The sequence below is a fragment of the Pecten maximus genome, chromosome 5 (genome assembly GCF_902652985.1).
Source record: "Pecten maximus chromosome 5, xPecMax1.1, whole genome shotgun sequence".
Lineage (NCBI taxonomy): Eukaryota > Metazoa > Mollusca > Bivalvia > Pectinida > Pectinidae > Pecten > Pecten maximus.
Window position 1 is genome coordinate 27,282,721 of NC_047019.1, and position 22,768 is coordinate 27,305,488.

At 41.2% G+C, this 22,768-nt stretch overlaps 1 protein-coding gene across 3 annotated transcripts in view; it reads right to left on the bottom strand.

Annotated features, from left to right (window-relative positions):
- The window catches only part of LOC117327700, a 31,711-nt gene continuing 8,943 nt past the window's right edge, over positions 1–22,768 (bottom strand). Inside the window, exons 2-6 of one of the 3 annotated variants that reach the window (XM_033884813.1) lie at positions 20,431–21,090; positions 17,113–17,217; positions 5,864–5,926; positions 4,805–4,834; positions 1–3,475 (exon numbers count right to left, since the gene is read on the bottom strand). In XM_033884813.1, the coding sequence (XP_033740704.1) occupies positions 252–3,475; positions 4,805–4,834; positions 5,864–5,926; positions 17,113–17,217; positions 20,431–21,061 (4,053 nt within the window). In that variant the 5' untranslated portion in view covers positions 21,062–21,090 and the 3' untranslated portion in view covers positions 1–251. Of the gene's footprint in view, positions 3,476–4,804; positions 4,835–5,863; positions 5,927–17,112; positions 17,302–20,430; positions 21,243–22,768 lie in introns of those variants that run through there. The other 2 variants (XM_033884811.1, XM_033884812.1) reach the window with 2 other exon arrangements.

Consider the following 22,768-nt stretch of genomic DNA (forward strand, 5'->3'; position numbering starts at 1 on the left):
CAACTCACATGTAACACTGTGTGTCCGTACTTATCTACAGCTGTGGTTAGTGTTGGAAATGTCTCACATATAATAAACACAAACCTCCCTGTGTCCTGATTCACAACTCACATGTAACACTGTCTGTCCGTCATTATTTACAGCTGTGGTTAGTGCTGGAAATGTCTCGCATAAATAAACACAAACCTCCCTGTGTCCTGATTCACAACTCACATGTAACACTGTCTGTCCTCTATTGTCTACAGCTGTAGTTAGTGCTGGAAATGTCTCGCATAAATAAACACAACCTCCCTGTGTCTTGATTCACAACTCACATGTAACACTGTCAGTCCGTCCTTATCTACAGCTTTGGTTAGTGCTGGAAATGTCTCGCATAAATAAACACAAACCTCCCTGTGTCCTGACATACAACTCACATGTAACACTGTCCGTCCTCTATTGTCTACAGCTGTGGTTAGTGCTGGAAATGTCTCACATAAATAAACACAAACCTCCCTGTGTCCTGATTCACAACTCACATGTAACACTGTCTGTCCGTCATTATCTACAGCTGTGGTTAGTGTTGGAAATGTCTCACATAAATAAACACAAACCTCCCTGTGTCCATGTAGACAACTCACATGTAACACTGTCTGTCCTCTATTATCTACAGCTGTGGTTAGTGTTAGAAATGTCTCACATAAATAAACACACACCTCCCTGTGTCCTGATTCACAACTCACATGTAACACTGTCTGTCCTCTATTGTCTACAGCTGTAGTTAGTGCTGGAAATGTCTCGCATAAATAAACACAAACCTCCCTGTGTCCATGTAGACAACTCACATGTAACACTGTCAGTCCTTCAATATCTACAGCTGTGGTTAGTGTTGGAAATGTCTCGCATAAATAAACACAAACCTCCCTATGTCCATGTAGACAACTCACATGTAACACTGTCTGTCCTCTATAATCTACAGCTGTGGTTAGTGCTGGAAATGTCTCACATAAATAAACACAAACCTCCCTGTATCCATGTAGACAACTCGCATGTAACACTGTCTGTCCATCATTATCTACAGCTGTGGTTAGTGCTGGAAATGTCTCGCATAAATAAACACAAACCTCCCTGTGTCCATATAGACAACTCACATGTAACACTGTCTGTCCATCATTATCTACAGCTGTGGTTAGTGCTGGAAATGTCTCGCATAAATAAACACAAACCTCCCTGTGTCCATATAGACAACTCACATGTAACACTGTCAGTCCGTCATTATCTACAGCTGTGGTTAGTGCTGGAAATGTCTCGCATAAATAAACACAAACCTCCCTGTGTCCTGACATACAACTCACATGTAACACTGTCAGTCCGTCCTTATCTACAGCTTTGGTTAGTGCTGGAAATGTCTCGCATAAATAAACACAAACCTCCCTGTGTCCTAACATACAACTCACATGTAACACTGTCTGTCCGTCATTATTTACAGCTGTGGTTAGTGCTGGAAATGTCTCGCATAAATAAACACAAACCTCCCTGTGTCCTGACATACAACTCATATGTAACACTGTCTGTCCGTACTTATCTACAGCTTTGGTTAGTGCTGGAAATGTCTCACATAAATAAACACATACCTCCCTGTGTCCTGATTCACAACTCTCATGTAACACTGTCTGTCCTCTATTGTCTACAGCTGTAGTTAGTGCTGGAAACGTCTCACATAAATAAACACAAACCTCCCTGTTTCCAAACATACAACTCTCATGTAACACTGTGTGTCCGTCATTATCCACTAACTGAGACATATACTGACTACACACACAACTCCTATGTATTACACGACCATCTAATATCTCACACTTGTGTTGTTTGTCCTCAAATCTACACAAAGATTTAAGCACAGTTCTCTCCACTGTCTGGAACATAGAACAGCTTCCTGTCTTGGCTACAACATAGAGCGGGGTTTGTCCCTCCTTATCAGTGTCATGTACCAAGTGTGGATAGGTGTCACACAACACACTCACCATCTCTTCTCTCCGATACCAACACGCCTCATGTAGGACATTGTAATTGTTCTCACCTCTCCATGTAGGAATGATGTCATACTGTAGTAGTTTAGGTAACACACTCACACCCCCTCCCTCCACCACACAGAATGGTGTGTTATTGTCAGGTTTGACTCCCTCACACAGAAGATATAAAGCACATTCTTCAGCACCCAAAGAACATGCTTTATTTAACATACCAAGTTTATCAGCGTTTCTCTCATTCAACAATCTCACAAATCCTTCAACAAATACAGGATCCTTCCATACATCTAGAGAGCCAATACTAGTATCATAATACTTCTCTTTACACTCAAACTCTCGGAGTAGACGATCACACATACATGTGTAATGATCAGATGATATGACAATCATGTTTGCCGATGTTTTTGAGGTTGTAAGATAACTGAGGGACGTCGTGGGACAATTCTGTATGTAGCCAACTGGTGTTGTGTCTCCATACAGGAGAGCTACTGTGACATATATAGAATCATGATAAAATCTGTACACTTCATAATCAAAAGACCGATGTTTCTCCTTTACTACCAAAAATCCTGATAATCTGTCTAAACTGTCTTTTACAAATCTGACTTTTTTCTTATATTCCAACATAGTTCTGTTATCTTCACCATCAATAAGATCAGTTGCAAACGTTTCCTCTAACAAAGCTTCGTTTACTTTATCACCATATGGGTCTAGATCTTTTACCTTTATCATCCCATCATTGAGGAACAGAAACAAAAGGGCAGGACATTCCCGTAATCTTGACAATGCTGATTTGAAAAAATGAAAAGGGTTTTGAAAGAATTTGACTCTCTCTTTCTGTACTTCAGGAACATCTCTAAAAATCCGACAACACTGTGGGAACCCAATATTAGGGGCACATTTAACAATTTCCTCCTTTTCTTCCTTTTCCCATGAAAACTTACTTGGCTTATATAGCTCTAAAAGTTTGTTTTTTTCTTCTGTCACTTTATATGTATCAGCACTCAGATCAATAATATTGACATCAGTGAAAACGTCTGCCAAAGAATGAGTTTTCAAAGAATTAAATATTTCATTTCTGACAGTGATGAGGATAAAATTAGCTTCAGTTGGGTCATCCCCACAAAGTTTCGGAGTTACAGAGTTGACCCTTTTGTTCCACTCTTGTACCTCTTTCTCACGCAGATCTTTCTCCCCAAAAATATCATCAATAAAAATAACAGTTTTCGAAGATGGAGCTAATAAATCCAAGTCTTTGATGTTGTGAAGTTGAACTGGTTGTCTGTTATGTTGTTCCTGACTCAGCCAGTGAAGGAGTCGAATGGCGGTGGAAGTTTTACCGTCTCCTGTGTTTCCCTTGAGAACTGCAATCCTGTTCTTTTGCAGCTTTTCTTTTCCATCACGGAAAGCCTGAGTGTCAATGAATCTTTTCTTTATTTCTTCATTGATCATTGCCTTGGTGGTATCTAGAAGAAAAGTTGAAAGTGTGATTACAAGTTCAATATATCATTAGAATACTTAATATTACAGGAAATGAATCAGTAAAGTAAAAACAGAACTTTTTTTCCATAAAAGAGTCAAACAGGCATATTTTTTTCATTTAAATGACTAATCAGTCAGCGAGCAATGAAAAACCAAGTGGCCTCTAGTGCCTTCATCGCTCACCTGGTTATATCAGTAATCAAGGCAAAATACTCTCATTTCAGTTATACAACAAATATTTCCTACTTTTTGAGCTGCTTCTGCCAACAACAGTTCAAACCAAAGGTAAATCAAATTTTAATTAAATCCTGCCATTCTTGAAGGATCAAACATATTTTTGTTGTTGCTATATTTCCACTATTGGACCCTGTATCTCTGGCTCCCAAGGAGCCACACCCTCGGTTTATAAAACATTGAATATCTTTTTCTCAATTATTCTTCTGACCAAATTTCATCAAAATAATTTTAGCTCTTCAGGACAAGTAGTAATACAAAGGGTTGATCTCAATTTTCCCCATTGGGCCCCGTCCTGTCGGGGCCTGGGATGCCACACCCTCTGTTTAATAATGTTCTATCAAAATCCATTCAGGCTCTCAGGACTAGTAGAGATTTAAAGGTAATGTTGAGGGAATACAAACAATGGACATAGACAACAGACTATGCGTTATGGCATAAGCTCTCCAGCCCAAAGGGCCAAATTAGCTAACAATATGTTATTTCATCCGACACAGAAAGCTTGATTTAACTTAGCATTTATAGCAGGGAGACAAAACTTAAAAGTGACTGTTGGATAACTTTGGTGAGAATTTTTATTTTCCCAGGGTTAGGACTTAGTATTTTTTTCTCTTGAAATTAACAGCGTAGTTCTTTAAAGTGATATAATTTAATCCAACTGCCACTTGTGAAACCTCTCTTTAACCTTCTCCTTGGATGTGAATGAATAAGTATTCACAACTAAAGTCCTTTGTTTCTCTATATCTGTGAATCTGATGGTAGTGTATCTGGATTCACGTTCTGGCAACATTTCATTCTATAATTGTATAAATATATGTGTAAACATATATGTGTAAACATGGCCAGAAGCCAGACAGATCCATCTTATGTATGAACCGAGACAGGGATCACAATGGGAATGAATCAAGATAAAAGTGTTTCTTTTGGTGAATAAATAATCTCATAGAATATCTGCATCGAAACACTAAAAAGTACGTAGGTTTTTATCTTTATCTTTATACATAACGCATGTTGTTCTGATTCTGGTTTTGAGGAATCTGCTGCATTTCTTTCACACCTGGTCCAACCAACGGACTCACCTATCAGGGGTACTAAGTTAGGATGGACTTCTGTAAAATAAGAGAGTTCAGTGAATTAGGTATAAACTGAATTGAAAACACATGATTTATCTAAGACAGCTTTTAGTATATAATATCTACTGAATGGAAAGTCCACTATCATGATGTCATACCACCCAAGACAATTTCTTTTTTCAAATTTCTAATCAGAATGCTAGTGAGCCAGTATTACTTGATGTCTCTTGGTTAATGATATTCAATGGAATGAAATAGCTGACTCCCGATAGATGACAGACCCTGCACCATGGCAGAAAAGATTTGCTCTAATTGAAAGGGGAGATAAATCTACTAACCAAGAAAACCCATTATCAATCCATCTAGAGCTAGGGAATAGAAGAACTAGACATTAAACAAGAGGCCTCTTAGATCTGTATTGATCACCTCTACCTAATATAACTTCCTTTGTTAATTTTATTCAAAAACAATGAAAAGAAAATTTATTTATTTTATCAAATATATCTTCATGGTGCTCAGCTATGATTATTAAGAAGTTATTTTAAGATTTTTGATACTTTTAACCCATATGACCTTGAAAGTGAGTCAAGGTCAAACAATTTCATAACGATAGGCTATCTACTCAATATATTGACTTCAAGTCTCTTGGTTTATAAGAGGAAGTCATCAGAACAAATTGTTGACAACGGATGTTGTACCATACTGTAAGTAGTTAATTCAGAACTAGAAATAAGAAAATGACAGTCCCTGATTACATTTGTTGGTTCAATAAGAATTAATTGGTCCAGTTCAATGGAATTAATGAATCATGTTAGACAGTATATTCCTGATGTATTTTGTCCTGAAGTACTTTTGTTGGTTCAGGTAACTAGAGGTAACTAGACTGCAGATATATTTTTATTGTCCATGAATGCATACTTTAGACCCACTGGACATCTAGGCCTCCTTGTTAGCCTTAACAAACTATAAGTGCCTGGAGTCTGTAATTTTCTATCTTATGGAATTTATTTTAAACATATGAACCGATATCTCCAATACCAGGGTCCTAACTGCCGTTAATATTACCTTTGGTCCGACTTGTGCTTGCTGATGTGGTATTCAATGTGTCTCTAACAGAAGTGAGTTCAACTGGAAGTAAAACAAATGAAAATTAGTCTTGCTTGGTTTTACATAACTATAATTATATCTTTCAATCTCAGTTTTCCAAAAAACAATACCAGAGGCCCATGGGCCGTAGTAGTTTGATCCTTTTTGACGCCGCCCATCAGCCACAGGGGGCCAATAATTGCATACCAGCAAACTGCCTTCCTAAACTGCTAGTTCCAATAGAAATGACACAAATGATAGTCAAAATATGATTTCCTTATATAAACAACAGTAAAAGGTACCTGCTCTAAAGGGGCAAACATGAAACCCCAGGGTCATGAAATTCGCAACTTAGTAAAGCACTCTAAAACCCTTTCATCTACAAAGAGTATTTGATTCTACCTTATTTAGATTGTGAGGAGAAGATTTCTGAATTTGCAGCTAATTTGACCCTTTTTGGCCCCACCCATTAGCCCCTGGGGGTCAATCAGGGCCAACATTTGCATCCCATCAAACTGTCATCCGGGATGATCCCATGCTTATCATTTACCTAAGATAAGATGAATTTCAATACAAATCAAACAAATAATAGTCAAAAATGGGATTTTCCTATATACACTATAGTGAAGTTTGCCCCCTCTCCAGGGGTAAACATGAGACCTCAGGGTCATGAAATTCACCATATAATTCACAATTTTGGTTGACATTCTACTTCTCCAGTTCTGGACTAATAGTTTTTTGAAGAAAAAGTTAAAGAATAACAAAAACCGAGCCACAACATAAGCTCATCAATCAACTAGACCAGGTTCACTAAAACAAGAGGCCCAGAGGGCCTGTATCGCTCACCTGGTTTCATGAGATATGAAACAAAAATGATGCTTAAGTATATTTGTCGCTGGTATTGCTATGTCAATATATATCATAAGCATTTTATATGGGTACATATACTAAAATATATTAAAAATGCCACAAAGTGCATTAATCCATGAATCAAAATAGTCTTTTGGTGCGACTCCATAGGAATGCTACCACACAAATGTGAGTGATGTCCATTGCTTAGTTTCAGAAAAGACCCCTTTTGACCCTGCCCCCTGGGGGGGGGGGGGGGGGGGGTCAGCTCCTTCCATTATACAATTTTGAATCCCTACCCCAATATCATGCTACCAGTCAAACCATTGCTAGGTTCCAGAGAAGAAGTCCATTATATGAATATAGCCCGATTGACCACATTTGGCCCCGCCCCTCAGGCCCCTGGGGGGTCAGCCCCATAATTTGTACAATTTTGAATCCCCACGAGGCAAATGTGAGCAATATCAGTTGCTTTTTTTCAGGGCAGAAGTCGTTTATATCAATTCTGCAAAACTGACCCCTTTTGGCCCTGCCCCTCAGCCCCCAGGGAGGTTAGCCCCGTCATTTGTACAATTTCGAATTCCTACCCCAAGGTGATGCTACCAGTAATATATGAGCAATAGCCATTGCTTGGTTCAAGAGAAGAAGTCCATTATATGAATATAGCCTGATTGACCACATTTGCCCCGCCCCTCAGGCCCCTGGGGGGGGTCAGCCCCATCATTTGTACAATTTTTAATCCCCACCCCATAGTGATGCTACCAGGCAAATATGAGCGATATCCATTGCTCGGTTTCAGAGAAGAAGTTGTTTATAACAAGAGGCCCAGAGGGCCTGTATCACTCACCTGGTTCCGTGAGATATGAAACAAGATTCTTGTTTAAGTATATTTGTTGCTGGTATTGCTATGTCATATGTATATATCATAAGCATTTTATATGGGTACATGTACATTGTTTTTATTTTAATACTAAAAATGCCAAAAAGTGCATTAATCCATGAAATGAAATTGACTTTTGGCGCGACCCTATAGGGATGTTACCACACAAATGTGAGTGATATCCATTGCTTGCTTTCAGAGAAGAACTTGTTTAGACCTTTTGACCCTGCCCTCTGCCCCCTGGGGGTCAGCTCATTCCTTTATGCAATTTTGAATCCCTACCCCAATATGATGCTACCAGTGAAATCACTGCTATGTTTCAGAGAATAGGTTGTTTAAATCAATTTAGCCAAATAGACCCCTCTTGGCCCCACTCCTCAGCCCCCTGGCAGGCAGGGTCAACCCCAACATTTTTACAATTTTGAATCTCCACCCCATAACCATGTAGTACCATACAGATGTGAGTAATATCCATTGCTTAGTTTCAGAGAAGAAGTTGTTAAAACAAATTGACCAATTTTGGCCCCCGCCCCTCAGGCCCCTGGGGGTTCAGCCCCACCATTTGTAAAATTTTGAATCCTCAACCCATAAGGATGCTACCAGTAAAATATGAGCGATATCTATTGCTTAGTTTCAGAGGAGAAGTCTTTTATATCAATTCTGCAAACTGACCCCTTTTTTGCCCCACCTCTCAGGCCCCTGGGGGGTCAGTCCCTTCATTTGTACAATTTTGAATCCCCACCCCATAACCATGCTACCATACAGATGTGAGTAATATCCATTGCTTAGTTTCAGAGAAGAAGTTGTTTAAACAAATTGACCAATTTTGGCCCCCGCCCCTCAGGCCCCTGGGGGGTCAGCCCCACTATTTGTAAAATTTTGAATCCCCAACCCATAAGGATGCTACCAGTAAAATATGAGCGATATCTATTGCTTAGTTTCAGAGAAGTCTTTTACATCAATTCTGCAAACTGACCACTTTTGGCCCCACCCCTAAGCCCCCAGGGGGGTCAGCCCCATCATTTGTAAAATTTTGAATCCCCACCCAAAGGTGATGCTACCAGGCAAATATGAGCAACAGCCATTGCTCGGTTTCAGAGAAGTCGTCGTTTATATGAATATAGCTAGGTTGACCACATTTGGCCCCACCCCTCAGGCCCCTGGGGGGGTCAGCCCCATCTTTTGTACAATTTTGAATCCCCACCTCATAGTGATGCTACCAGGCAAATATGAGCGATAGCCATTGCTTGGTTTCAGAGAAGAAGTCGTTTATATGAATATAGCCGGATTGACCACATTTGGCCCCACCCCTCAGGCCCCTGGGGTTTAGCCCCATCATTTGTATAATTTTGAATCCCCACCCAATAATGATGCTTCCAGGCAAATATGAGCGATAGCCATTTCTCGGTTTCAGAGAAGTCGTTTATATGAATATAGCCGGATTGACCACATTCGGCGCCGCCCCTCAGGCCCCTGTGGGGTCAGCCCCATCATTTGTATAATTTTGAATCCCCACCCAATAATGATGCTTCCAGGCAAATATGAGCGATAGCCATTGCTCGGTTTCAGAAAAGAAGTCGTTTATATGAATATAGCTAGATTGACCACATTTGGCCCCACCCCTCAGGCCCCTGGGGGGTCAGCCCCATCATTTGTACAATTTTGAATCCCCACCTCATAGTGATGCTACCAGGCAAATATGAGCGATAGCCATTGCTTGGTTTCAGAGAAGAAGTCATTTATATCAATATAGCCTAATTGACCCCTCTCGGCCCCGCCCCTCAGGCCCCTTGGGGGTCAGCCTCATCATTTGTACAATTTTGAATCCCCACCACATAGTGATGCTACCTGGCAAATATGACTGATAGCCATTGCTTGGTTTCAGAGAAGAAGTCGTTTATATCAATAGCGCCAAATTGACCCCTTTTGGCCCAGCCCCAGAGGACCCCAGGGGGTCAGCCCCACCACTTGTACAATTATGAATCCCCACCCCATAGGGATGCTGCCAGGCAAATGTGAGCAATATCAGTTGCTTTTTTTCAGGGCAGAAGTCGTTTATATCAATTCTGCAAAACTGACCCCTTTTGGCCCTGCCCCTCAGCCCCCAGGGAGGTTAGCCCCGTCATTTGTACAATTTCGAATTCCTACCCCAAGGTGATGCTACCAGTAATATATGAGCAATAGCCATTGCTTGGTTCAAGAGAAGAAGTCCATTATATGAATATAGCCTGATTGACCACATTTGGCCCCGCCCCTCAGGCCCCTGGGGGGGGTCAGCCCCATCATTTGTACAATTTTTAATCCCCACCCCATAGTGATGCTACCAGGCAAATATGAGCGATATCCATTGCTCGGTTTCAGAGAAGAAGTTGTTTATAACAAGAGGCCCAGAGGGCCTGTATCACTCACCTGGTTCCGTGAGATATGAAACAAGAATGATGTTTAAGTATATTTGTTGCTGGTATTGCTATGTCATATGTATATATCATAAGCATTTTATATGGGTACATGTACATTGTTTTTATTTTAATACTAAAAATGCCAAAAAGTGCATTAATCCATGAAATGAAATTGACTTTTGGCGCGACCCTATAGGGATGTTACCACACAAATGTGAGTGATATCCATTGCTTGCTTTCAGAGAAGAACTTGTTTAGACCTTTTGACCCTGCCCTCTGCCCCCTGGGGGTCAGCTCATTCCTTTATGCAATTTTGAATCCCTACCCCAATATGATGCTACCAGTGAAATCACTGCTATGTTTCAGAGAATAGGTTGTTTAAATCAATTTAGCCAAATAGACCCCTCTTGGCCCCACTCCTCAGCCCCCTGGCAGGCAGGGTCAACCCCAACATTTTTACAATTTTGAATCTCCACCCCATAACCATGTAGTACCATACAGATGTGAGTAATATCCATTGCTTAGTTTCAGAGAAGAAGTTGTTAAAACAAATTGACCAATTTTGGCCCCCGCCCCTCAGGCCCCTGGGGGTTCAGCCCCACCATTTGTAAAATTTTGAATCCTCAACCCATAAGGATGCTACCAGTAAAATATGAGCGATATCTATTGCTTAGTTTCAGAGGAGAAGTCTTTTATATCAATTCTGCAAACTGACCCCTTTTTTGCCCCACCTCTCAGGCCCCTGGGGGGTCAGTCCCTTCATTTGTACAATTTTGAATCCCCACCCCATAACCATGCTACCATACAGATGTGAGTAATATCCATTGCTTAGTTTCAGAGAAGAAGTTGTTTAAACAAATTGACCAATTTTGGCCCCCGCCCCTCAGGCCCCTGGGGGGTCAGCCCCACTATTTGTAAAATTTTGAATCCCCAACCCATAAGGATGCTACCAGTAAAATATGAGCGATATCTATTGCTTAGTTTCAGAGAAGTCTTTTACATCAATTCTGCAAACTGACCACTTTTGGCCCCACCCCTAAGCCCCCAGGGGGGTCAGCCCCATCATTTGTAAAATTTTGAATCCCCACCCAAAGGTGATGCTACCAGGCAAATATGAGCAACAGCCATTGCTCGGTTTCAGAGAAGTCGTCGTTTATATGAATATAGCTAGGTTGACCACATTTGGCCCCACCCCTCAGGCCCCTGGGGGGGTCAGCCCCATCTTTTGTACAATTTTGAATCCCCACCTCATAGTGATGCTACCAGGCAAATATGAGCGATAGCCATTGCTTGGTTTCAGAGAAGAAGTCGTTTATATGAATATAGCCGGATTGACCACATTTGGCCCCACCCCTCAGGCCCCTGGGGTTTAGCCCCATCATTTGTATAATTTTGAATCCCCACCCAATAATGATGCTTCCAGGCAAATATGAGCGATAGCCATTTCTCGGTTTCAGAGAAGAAGTCGTTTATATGAATATAGCCGGATTGACCACATTCGGCGCCGCCCCTCAGGCCCCTGTGGGGTCAGCCCCATCATTTGTATAATTTTGAATCCCCACCCAATAATGATGCTTCCAGGCAAATATGAGCGATAGCCATTGCTCGGTTTTAGAAAAGAAGTCGTTTATATGAATATAGCTAGATTGACCACATTTGGCCCCACCCCTCAGGCCCCTGGGGGGTCAGCCCCATCATTTGTACAATTTTGAATCCCCACCTCATAGTGATGCTACCAGGCAAATATGAGCGATAGCCATTGCTTGGTTTCAGAGAAGAAGTCATTTATATCAATATAGCCTAATTGACCCCTCTCGGCCCCGCCCCTCAGGCCCCTTGGGGGTCAGCCTCATCATTTGTACAATTTTGAATCCCCACCACATAGTGATGCTACCTGGCAAATATGACTGATAGCCATTGCTTGGTTTCAGAGAAGAAGTCGTTTATATCAATAGCGCCAAATTGACCCCTTTTGGCCCAGCCCCAGAGGACCCCAGGGGGTCAGCCCCACCACTTGTACAATTATGAATCCCCACCCCATAGGGATGCTGCCAGGCAAATGTGAGCAATATCAGTTGCTTTTTTTCAGGGCAGAAGTCGTTTATATCAATTCTGCAAAACTGACCCCTTTTGGCCCTGCCCCTCAGCCCCCAGGGAGGTTAGCCCCGTCATTTGTACAATTTCGAATTCCTACCCCAAGGTGATGCTACCAGTAATATATGAGCAATAGCCATTGCTTGGTTCAAGAGAAGAAGTCCATTATATGAATATAGCCTGATTGACCACATTTGGCCCCGCCCCTCAGGCCCCTGGGGGGGGTCAGCCCCATCATTTGTACAATTTTTAATCCCCACCCCATAGTGATGCTACCAGGCAAATATGAGCGATATCCATTGCTCGGTTTCAGAGAAGAAGTTGTTTATAACAAGAGGCCCAGAGGGCCTGTATCACTCACCTGGTTCCGTGAGATATGAAACAAGAATGATGTTTAAGTATATTTGTTGCTGGTATTGCTATGTCATATGTATATATCATAAGCATTTTATATGGGTACATGTACATTGTTTTTATTTTAATACTAAAAATGCCAAAAAGTGCATTAATCCATGAAATGAAATTGACTTTTGGCGCGACCCTATAGGGATGTTACCACACAAATGTGAGTGATATCCATTGCTTGCTTTCAGAGAAGAACTTGTTTAGACCTTTTGACCCTGCCCTCTGCCCCCTGGGGGTCAGCTCATTCCTTTATGCAATTTTGAATCCCTACCCCAATATGATGCTACCAGTGAAATCACTGCTATGTTTCAGAGAATAGGTTGTTTAAATCAATTTAGCCAAATAGACCCCTCTTGGCCCCACTCCTCAGCCCCCTGGCAGGCAGGGTCAACCCCAACATTTTTACAATTTTGAATCTCCACCCCATAACCATGTAGTACCATACAGATGTGAGTAATATCCATTGCTTAGTTTCAGAGAAGAAGTTGTTAAAACAAATTGACCAATTTTGGCCCCCGCCCCTCAGGCCCCTGGGGGTTCAGCCCCACCATTTGTAAAATTTTGAATCCTCAACCCATAAGGATGCTACCAGTAAAATATGAGCGATATCTATTGCTTAGTTTCAGAGGAGAAGTCTTTTATATCAATTCTGCAAACTGACCCCTTTTTTGCCCCACCTCTCAGGCCCCTGGGGGGTCAGTCCCTTCATTTGTACAATTTTGAATCCCCACCCCATAACCATGCTACCATACAGATGTGAGTAATATCCATTGCTTAGTTTCAGAGAAGAAGTTGTTTAAACAAATTGACCAATTTTGGCCCCCGCCCCTCAGCCCCACTATTTGTAAAATTTTGAATCCCCAACCCATAAGGATGCTACCAGTAAAATATGAGCAATATCTATTGCTTAGTTTCAGAGAAGTCTTTTATATCAATTCTGCAAACTGACCACTTTTGGCCCCACCCCTAAGCCCCCAGGGGGGTCAGCCCCATCATTTGTAAAATTTTGAATCCCCACCCCAAGGTGATGCTACCAGGCAAATATGAGCAACAGCCATTGCTCGGTTTCAGAAAAGAAGTCGTTTATATGAATATAGCTAGATTGACCACATTTGGCCCCACCCCTCAGGCCCCTGGGGGGTCAGCCCCATCATTTGTACAATTTTGAATCCCCACCTCATAGTGATGCTACCAGGCAAATATGAGCGATAGCCATTGCTTGGTTTCAGAGAAGAAGTCGTTTATATCAATAATGCCGGATTGACCACATTCGGCCCCGCCCCTCAGGCCCCTGGGGTTCAGCCCCATCATTTGTATAATTTTGAATCCCCACCCAATAATGATGCTTCCAGGCAAATATGAGCGATAGCCATTTCTCGGTTTCAGAGAAGAAGTCGTTTATATGAATATAGCTAGATTGACCACATTTGGCCCCACCCCTCAGTCCCCTGGGGGGGTCAGCCCCATTATTTGTACAATTTTGAATCCTCACCCCATAGTGATGCTACCAGGCAAATAGGAGCGATATCCTTTGCATGGTTTCAGAGAAGAAGTCGTTTATATTAATTGAGCCAAATTGATGAAATATTTAAATGGTTACTTTAAAGCACAACAGAAGCTTGAACAGGAGCCCCTGAAAGCCTGTAAAACTCACCTCAATATTTCAACAAGAGGCCCAGAGGGCCTGTATCACCCACCTGGATTTCATGAGATATGAAACAAGAATGATGATCAAGTATATTTGTCACTGGTATTGCTATGTCAATATATCATAGGCATTTTATATGGGTATGCAAGGTTTTTATGCCAAACAAGAGGCCCAGGGGCCTTAACGGTCATCTGACTCTAAATTAAAACCCTTATATTATTGTAGTATGCATTCTCTGTAGCAAGTATATAGTGGCACTGTTGGCCATGGTGGCCATCTTGGATATCTGACCGACCCAATAAATAATAACACTTGGTCTGGACCATCTAAGGATCATTTCTGGTAAGTTAGCTAGAGCTGAATCCCACCGGTGGAACTTGAGAAGAAGTTTAAAATATGTTTTTCAAGATGGCGGCTATGGCGGCCATCTTGGATTTTGGACCGACCCGAAAAATAACAACACTTGGTCGGGATAATCTCAGGATCATTTCTGGCAAGTTTCAGCCCAACAGCACTGGTGGAACTTGAGAAGAAGTTTAAAATGTGTTTTTTTTCAAGATGGCGGCTATGGCGGCCATCTTGGATTTTGGACCGACCCGAAAAATAAAAACACTTGGTCGGGATCATATCAGGATCGTTTCAGGCAAGTTTCAGCTCAATAGCACTAGTGGAACTTGAGAAAAGTTTAAAATGTGCTTTTCAAGATGGCGCCTATGGCGGCCATCTTGGATTTCGGACCAACCCGAAAAATAACAACACTTGGTCACGATCATATCAGGATCATTTCAGGCAAGTTTCAGCTCAATAGCAATTGTGGAACTTGAGAAGAAGTTTAAAATGTTTTTCAAGATGGCGGCTATGGCGGCCATCTTGGATTTTGGACCGACCCGAAAAATAACAACACTTGGTCGGGATAATCTCAGGATCATTTCTGGCAAGTTTCAGCCCAACAGCACTGGTGGAACTTGAGAAGAAGTTTAAAATGTGTTTTTTTTCAAGATGGCGGCTATGGCGGCCATCTTGGATTTTGGACCGACCCGAAAAATAAAAACACTTGGTCGGGATCATATCAGGATCATTTCAGGCAAGTTTCAGCTCAATAGCACTAGTGGAACTTGAGAAGAAGTTTAAAATGTGTTTTTCAAGATGGCGGCTATGGCGGCCATCTTGGATTTCGGACCGACCCGAAAAATAACAACACTTGGTCGGGATCATCTCAGGATCATTTCAGGCAAGTTTCAGCTCGAAAGCACTGGTGGAACTTGAGGAGAAGTTTAAAATGTGTTTTTCAAGATGGCGGCTTTGGCGGCCATCTTGGATTTCGGACCGACCCGAAAAATAACAACACTTGGTTGGGATCATCTCAGGATCATTTCAGGCAAGTTTCAGCTCAATAGCACTGGTGGAACTTGAGAAGAAGTTTAAAATGTGTTTTTCAAGATGGCGGCTATGGCGGCCATCTTGGATTTCGGACCAACCGGAAAAATAACAACACTTGGTCGGGATCTTCTCAGGATCATTTCAGGCAAGTTTCAGCTCAAAAGCACTGGTGGAACTTGGGAAGAAGTTTAAAATGTGTTTTTCAAGATGGCGGCTATGGCGGCCATCTTGGATTTCGGACCGACCCGAAAAATAACAACACTTGGTCGGGATCATATCAGGATCATTTCAGGCAAGTTTCAGCTCAATAGCACTAGTGGAACTTGAGAAGAAGTTTAAAATGTGTTTTCAAAATGGCGGCTATGGCGGCCATCTTGGATTTCGGACTGACCCGAAAAATAACAACACTTGGTCAGGACCATCTCAGGATCATTTCAGGCAAGTTTCAGCTTAATCCCACTGGTGGAACTTGAGAAGAAGATTGAAATGTGAAAAGTTTACGCACGGCGCACGGCGCACGACGCACAACGCACGGCGCACGGCGCACGACGACGGACGAAGCATGATGACTATAGGTCATCCTGACCCTTCGGGTCAGATGACCTAAAAATGCATTAATCCATGAAATAAAATTGACTTTTGGCACAATCCCATGCTACCACACAAATGTGAGTGATATCCATTGTTAAGTTTCAGAAAAGAAGTTGTTTAAACCAATTGACCCCTTTTGACCCCGCCCTCTGCATTCCTGGGGGTCAATTCCTTCCTTTATAAAATTTTGAATTCTTACCCAAAAGGATGCTACAAGTCAAATATGAGCTATTTCAGAGAAGTTGTTCATATCCATTTAGCCAAATTGACCCCTCTTGGTCCTGCCCCTCAGGCCCCCGTGGGGTCAGCCTCATCATTTGTACAATTTTTAATCCCCACCCCATAGTGATGCTACCAGGCAAATATGAGCGATATCCATTGCTGGGTTTCAGAGAAGAAGTTGTTTATAACAATATAGCCTAATTGATCCCTCTCGGCCCCGCCCCTTAGGCCCTTGGGGGTCAGCCCCATTATTTGTACAATTTTGAATCCTCACCCCATAGTGATGCTACCAGGCAAATAGGAGCGATATCCTTTGCATGGTTTCAGAGAAGAAGTCATTTATATTAATAGAGCCAAATTGACCCCTTTTGGCCCCGCCCCTCAGACCCCTGGGGGGTCAGCCCCACCATTTGTACAATTTTGAGTCCACATCCCAAAGGGATGCTGCCAGGCAAATAGGAGCGATATCCTTTGCATGGTTTCAGAGAAGAAGTCGTTTATATTAATAGAGCCAAACTGATCCCTTTTGGCCCCGCCCCTCAGACCCCTGGGAGGTCAGACCCACCATTTGTACAATTTTGAGTCCACATCCCATAGGGATGCTTCTGACAAAATTTGGTCAAATTCTGATCAGTGGCAATGAAGAAGAAGAAGTCAATTGATGACGGACGGACGACGGACGCAACGGTATGGCATATAAGCTCACCTAGGTCCTTGGGACCAGGTGAGCTAAAAATAATTCATTTTATTTAAATTATACCTCTGACGTCATCCATGTTTTCTGCCATGGTCTGCTGTCGGGCGGTGACATCACTGATGTTTTCTGCCATGGTCTGCTGTCGGGCGGTGACATCACCAATGTTTTCTGCCATGGTCTGCTGTCGGGCAATGACATCACCAATGTTTTCTGATATGGTCTGCTGTCGGGCGGTAACATCACCAATGTTTTCTGCCATGGATTCAATTAAGCATTTTATAAAAATAAACAACATATAAATTGTAATACTATTTATTATTATTTCATGAAATTGATGAAATACTTAAATGGTTACTTTAAAGCACAACAGAAGCTTGAACAGGAGCCCCTGAAAGCCTGTAAAACTCACCTCAATATTTCAACAAGAGGCCCAGAGGGCCTGTATCACCCACCTGGATTTCATGAGATATGAAACAAGAATGATGATCAAGTATATTTGTCACTGGTATTGCAATGTCAATATATCATAGGCATTTTATATGGGTATGCGAGGTTTTTATGCCAAGGAATGCATTAATCCATGAAATAAAATTGACTTTTGGCACAATCCCATGCTACCACACAAATGTGAGTGATATCCATTGTTAAGTTTCAGAAAAGAAGTTGTTTAAACCAATTGACCCCTTTTGACCCCGCCCTCTGCATTCCTGGGGGTCAATTCCTTCCTTTATAAAATTTTGAATTCTTACCCAAAAGGATGCTACAAGTCAAATATGAGCTGTTTCAGAGAAGTTGTTCATATCCATTTAGCCAAATTGACCCCTCTTGGCCCCGCCCCTCAGGCCCCCGTGGGGTCAGCCTCACCATTTGTACAATTTTTAATCCCCACCCCATAGTGATGCTATCAATCAAATATGAGCGATGTCCATTGCTCGGTTTCAGAGAAGAAGTTGTTTATAACAATATAGCCTAATTGACCCCTCTCGGCCCCGCCCCTTAGGCCCTTGGGGGGTCAGCCCCATTATTTGTACAATTTTGAATCCTCACCCCATAGTGATGCTACCAGGCAAATATGAGCGATATCCTTTGCATGGTTTCAGAGAAGAAGTCGTTTATATTAATAGAGCCATATTGACCCCTTTTGGCCCCGCCCCTCAGACCCCTGGGGGGTCAGCCCCACCATTTGTACAATTTTGAGTCCACATCCCATAGGGATGCTTCTGACAAAATTCGGTCAAATTCTGATCGGTGGTTATGAAGAGAAGAAGTCAATTGATGACGCAACGGTATGGCATATAAGCTCACCTTGGTCCTTGGGACCAGGTGAGCTAAAAATTACACCACATTGATCTCCTGTGCCCAATAATGCTCCAGACCAGATTTCATCATAATCCTTTCTGTCATTCCGGACTAGTAGTGATTTAAAAGTAATGTTGACAGACAAGGCACAGATGGAATGCAGAAAATGGGACGCTGTACCATGGCATAAGCTCATCTGCTTTTTGGGCAAGATGAGCTAACAAGAGATCCCAGAGGAATCTTGGAACCCAACAATGAATAATCTTAATCATTCCTATCAAAGACTGACCTTTTCTCTACTTTTACCTTCTTTTCCCCTCTTTCTTTGGTTGTAACAGTCTATTAACAGCCAGGGTCATTTAAGTGCCTGGTTTTGGAGGTGGAGGAAAGCCGGAGTAGCCAAAGAAAAACCACTGGCCTACGGTCAATACCAGGCAACTACCCCACATGGGTTTTAAACTCATAACCCAGAGGAGGAGGGCCAGTGATAAAGTACCACGGCACCTTAACCACTCGGCCACTGCAGCCCCTCCCCTCTTCCTCCAATTCATTTGATAACATGGGGGACCTACATACGAAGTCTAAGAAAGGTCTAAGAAGAACATCCTTAAATGTATCAATAAATTCTAACTGTCAAAACTGACATATTGCTATGTCAGTATATCATAGGCATTTTATATGGGTACGCGATGTTTTTATGCCAAAATATACGAGTCAGCCCCAACATTTGTTCACTTTTGAATCCCCACCTAAAAGTGATGGTACCAGGCAAATATGAGCAATATCCATTGCTTAATTTCAGAGAAGAAGTCGTTGATATCAATATAACCCAATAGACCACATTTGGCCCTGCCCTTCAGGCCTATGGGGGGTCAGCCCTATCATTTGTACAATTTTGAATCCTCGCCCCATAGTGATGCTATCAGGCAAATAGGAGCAATATCCTTTGCTTGGTTTCAGAGAAGAAGTCGTTTATATCAATATAGCTATATTGACCCCTTTTAGTCCTGCCCCTCAGACCCCTGGGGGTCAGCCTCACCATTTGTACAATTTTGAGTCCCCACCCCATAGGGATGCTTCTGATCAAATTTGGTTAAATTCTGGTCTGTGGTTATGAAGAAGAAGTCAATTGTTGACGGACGGACGGACAGGCGACAGACGGACAGACGGATGCTACGGTATGGCATAAGCTCACCTTGGTCCTTCGTACCAGGTGAGCTAAAAATGGCCGCCTGTCAGCTATTTTGTTTTCCCAGTCAGACTCAAAATTAAATGAGCACAACTAAAGACCAATGGGAGCCTACCTGTGAAGGTTGAGAAATATCCCTCCAATACCTGATGATGATGATGATGTAGGGCTAAAAATGGATATGACTTTGAGCTTTGACCTTGAGCTTTGACCTTGATAATGTATCTGAGTGATACAAAGGGGAACTAGTGAACATGATTTGACAAAAGCCTATCCAGTACTTTCCATGTGATTGCATTAAACTCTTAAATCCAGGATCGTTTAGCATCCATATTGTTTTATATATCTACAAAAGTCTACTAAGAAAATGTATAATAATATGTCCTGAAGATAACTCAGGTAAGACCTTTTTTAAATATAAAAAAATGTTCTTTGTGGAGTTTTGCTTCTACAGAAAAGAAAAGATATGAAAGCATGTGGCCTCATCAAAGCAAACACACACATTTCAATTGATGAGTGCTCATATAATTATTTTTCATCATATTTGTTATCTTTTTTAAATACAATGCAAGATGATATTTCATAGTGAACTTTGTACCTGCTATTGTCAGTTTCTTGAAAAAATATGAACCCCAATTTCTCCTGAAATAATAATCTGGGAACTAATATTTGTTAAGTGCAAATGCAAAGCTTCCTTCATTTCATGTGTATTACAGATTACTGCTGTTTCCTTACGAGGGATGGGACAACTGAGACATTTCAAAGATAATGAAGAAATAACTGCCTATTTTCTGTTGGAAACACTATGAATCATCAGCTGGTGATTAACTCTGCTTTCTTGAGCAGGAATCAACCTAGTAACTAAATTTTATTTTTTTGTTGAAAAAAGTTACCTTTGACCTCGAGTGCAATGGTTTTGACCTCCAAATCTGCCTTATAGTGTTTCTGCAGTTCCTGTATGTACTCATTCTCTGTATTGGGGTCCATGCTTGTGGTAAGCAGATTGTCCACAGCTGTCACATACGTGTCTCCTGTCAGAGTGTCTTGTTCTATCTCTGAAATACTCTGACGAATGATGTCCCATCTATCCTTAAATTCTGTATCAGACAATGATGCTGTCTGTAAGTGTCCATAAGCCTCATTCCGCTGGACTCTCAACCGATCAATATTAGCAGCCAGTGACCGATCTGTGCTGTTTGGTGGCTTTCCCCAACCCTTCGTTTGAGGTGGAATGTTGATACCCTGGAGGTTCCGAATCAGTCTATATAAGAGTGAGAAGTCCAAATCCTTCAGGGTACCAGTAAACACTCCACCGACAGGATACAGTAACTGTTTCTGACGATTTTCAAGATGATTATGATTACAAAGGTGAACTTTCTGACTTAGTAGAATGGCTGTCAGTCCTGGTGGTGGAATGTTAGCTTTCAGCACAGCTCTGTAAACATCACTACAGATGTCAACAACCAGTCGGGACAATCTGGCAAAATTGGTTGTTTCGGTGCTGGAAGAATACTTGGAAGCCATTTCAAAAGCTGTCACAGCCAGGAAAGTAACTGGATAAAGTTGGAAAAGAGTTTATATTAGTTCTTCCTTTATTGTAGACATATGCATGTAACATGACATTTAATTAGACAATATAGTTTATTTCTACTTCATAATCAAAAGGACCAGATCATTGTGGTCTTTATAGATTTTCAGGTCAGCTAAGACAGTCTCATGTAATATACTCCAAACCAAACTTTAACCAAAACTTTAACCTCAAGACTACAGCAAAAAATTAGATTTTTTTTTTTTTTTTTTTTCATTTTTAAATGTACAAAAGTAAAGCCACACACCCAAAGAACCTCTATGCAAAGAATCAGCATCCTTATACCATTATTAAGTGTATGGTGTGCCATTATAAAATTTCAACCAAAATTTTAACCGGACGGACTGACGGATGCAGGCAATCTGTTATCATGTTTACTCAAACTAAACCATGCATGTGGCAGACTGCGTTTTTGAGACCCTGGCTGACGTTTAAAATGGAAAAGGAACACAGGATTTACAAAATCATACCTCCCTGTCTATGAAATTATATGTTAAACGTTTGTAAGATTGTTTTATTCATTTTGGCCTTAGTTTGAAAGGTAGAATTTTTTTACAGTAGATTCTAGTTAAGAATCCTACGTATAATTAAAATCAAAGTACTGTAAGTACTGAAGACACAGGGGTCAGGGGTGCACATGTTTTTTTTTTGCAGTCATGAGAGAGGTAGGCGGAGCTTATGCTGGGTGTTGTAAGATGTAGTAATGTAATTTGAAAAGTCGAGTACTCTACTTCACCCAAATACTATTTTCGTGACTATGATAATGAAAATAATTGCATTATTTCATGGATTCAAAATGGTTTTTTTATATGATAAAATGGTAACTGGCTTATATTGAAAACTAAAAATGGCATTTACACCTCTAGCATATTTAAAGGGGAAGTAACTCCATACTATATGGATTGTAAGGTTTGCACAAATTTGTTTCAATATATACACTCATAAGCAAACAATACTTGTTGTGTTCATTACATCTTTGCTATCATATATATATAATAAATATAATGATTATGTAATATATGTATCCACACAGTGTACTGGTGAATTAACCTACTGAATTTGTTGTTAGGCAATACCTTGGTACACTAATACCAAAATAATATATTGATAGTGCAAGTAGTAGATGGTTTATGCTACAAATTCCAACATTCTACACATATCTGCCGGAAACGGGTGATTTGTTTTTAATTTCTGTTTGCAACAAGTAATTGCTATAAATACCAAGAACATTTTTAACTCATAGGCAAGGTAACAGATCAGTCATATAGGCATTAGGACTTCACCGAAAATAGCACAACAGAATGCAGGGACACATCGAGATTAAATGTCCCATCACAAAATCAAATTCGACAAACTGAAATCCTCAGGAGGAGGGAGGACTTCCATGTCTTGCAGACATATTTCTAATTTCCAAAAAATAAATCCTTTCTTTATATATGTGTCTTTACATGCATGAGAGAATAAGAAGATATCTCAATTTTGTCCACATCATACATACTGTACCTCTCAAACAAGGGGCCCAATGGGCCTGTACTGCTCACCTGGCTCTACACCAACTTTGACGTTGATTGAGGTAATTTCTACACATACTATGCTGATTACCTCTTTTTTCATATCAAAGAATTTTCTAGTCCTTCATTCCA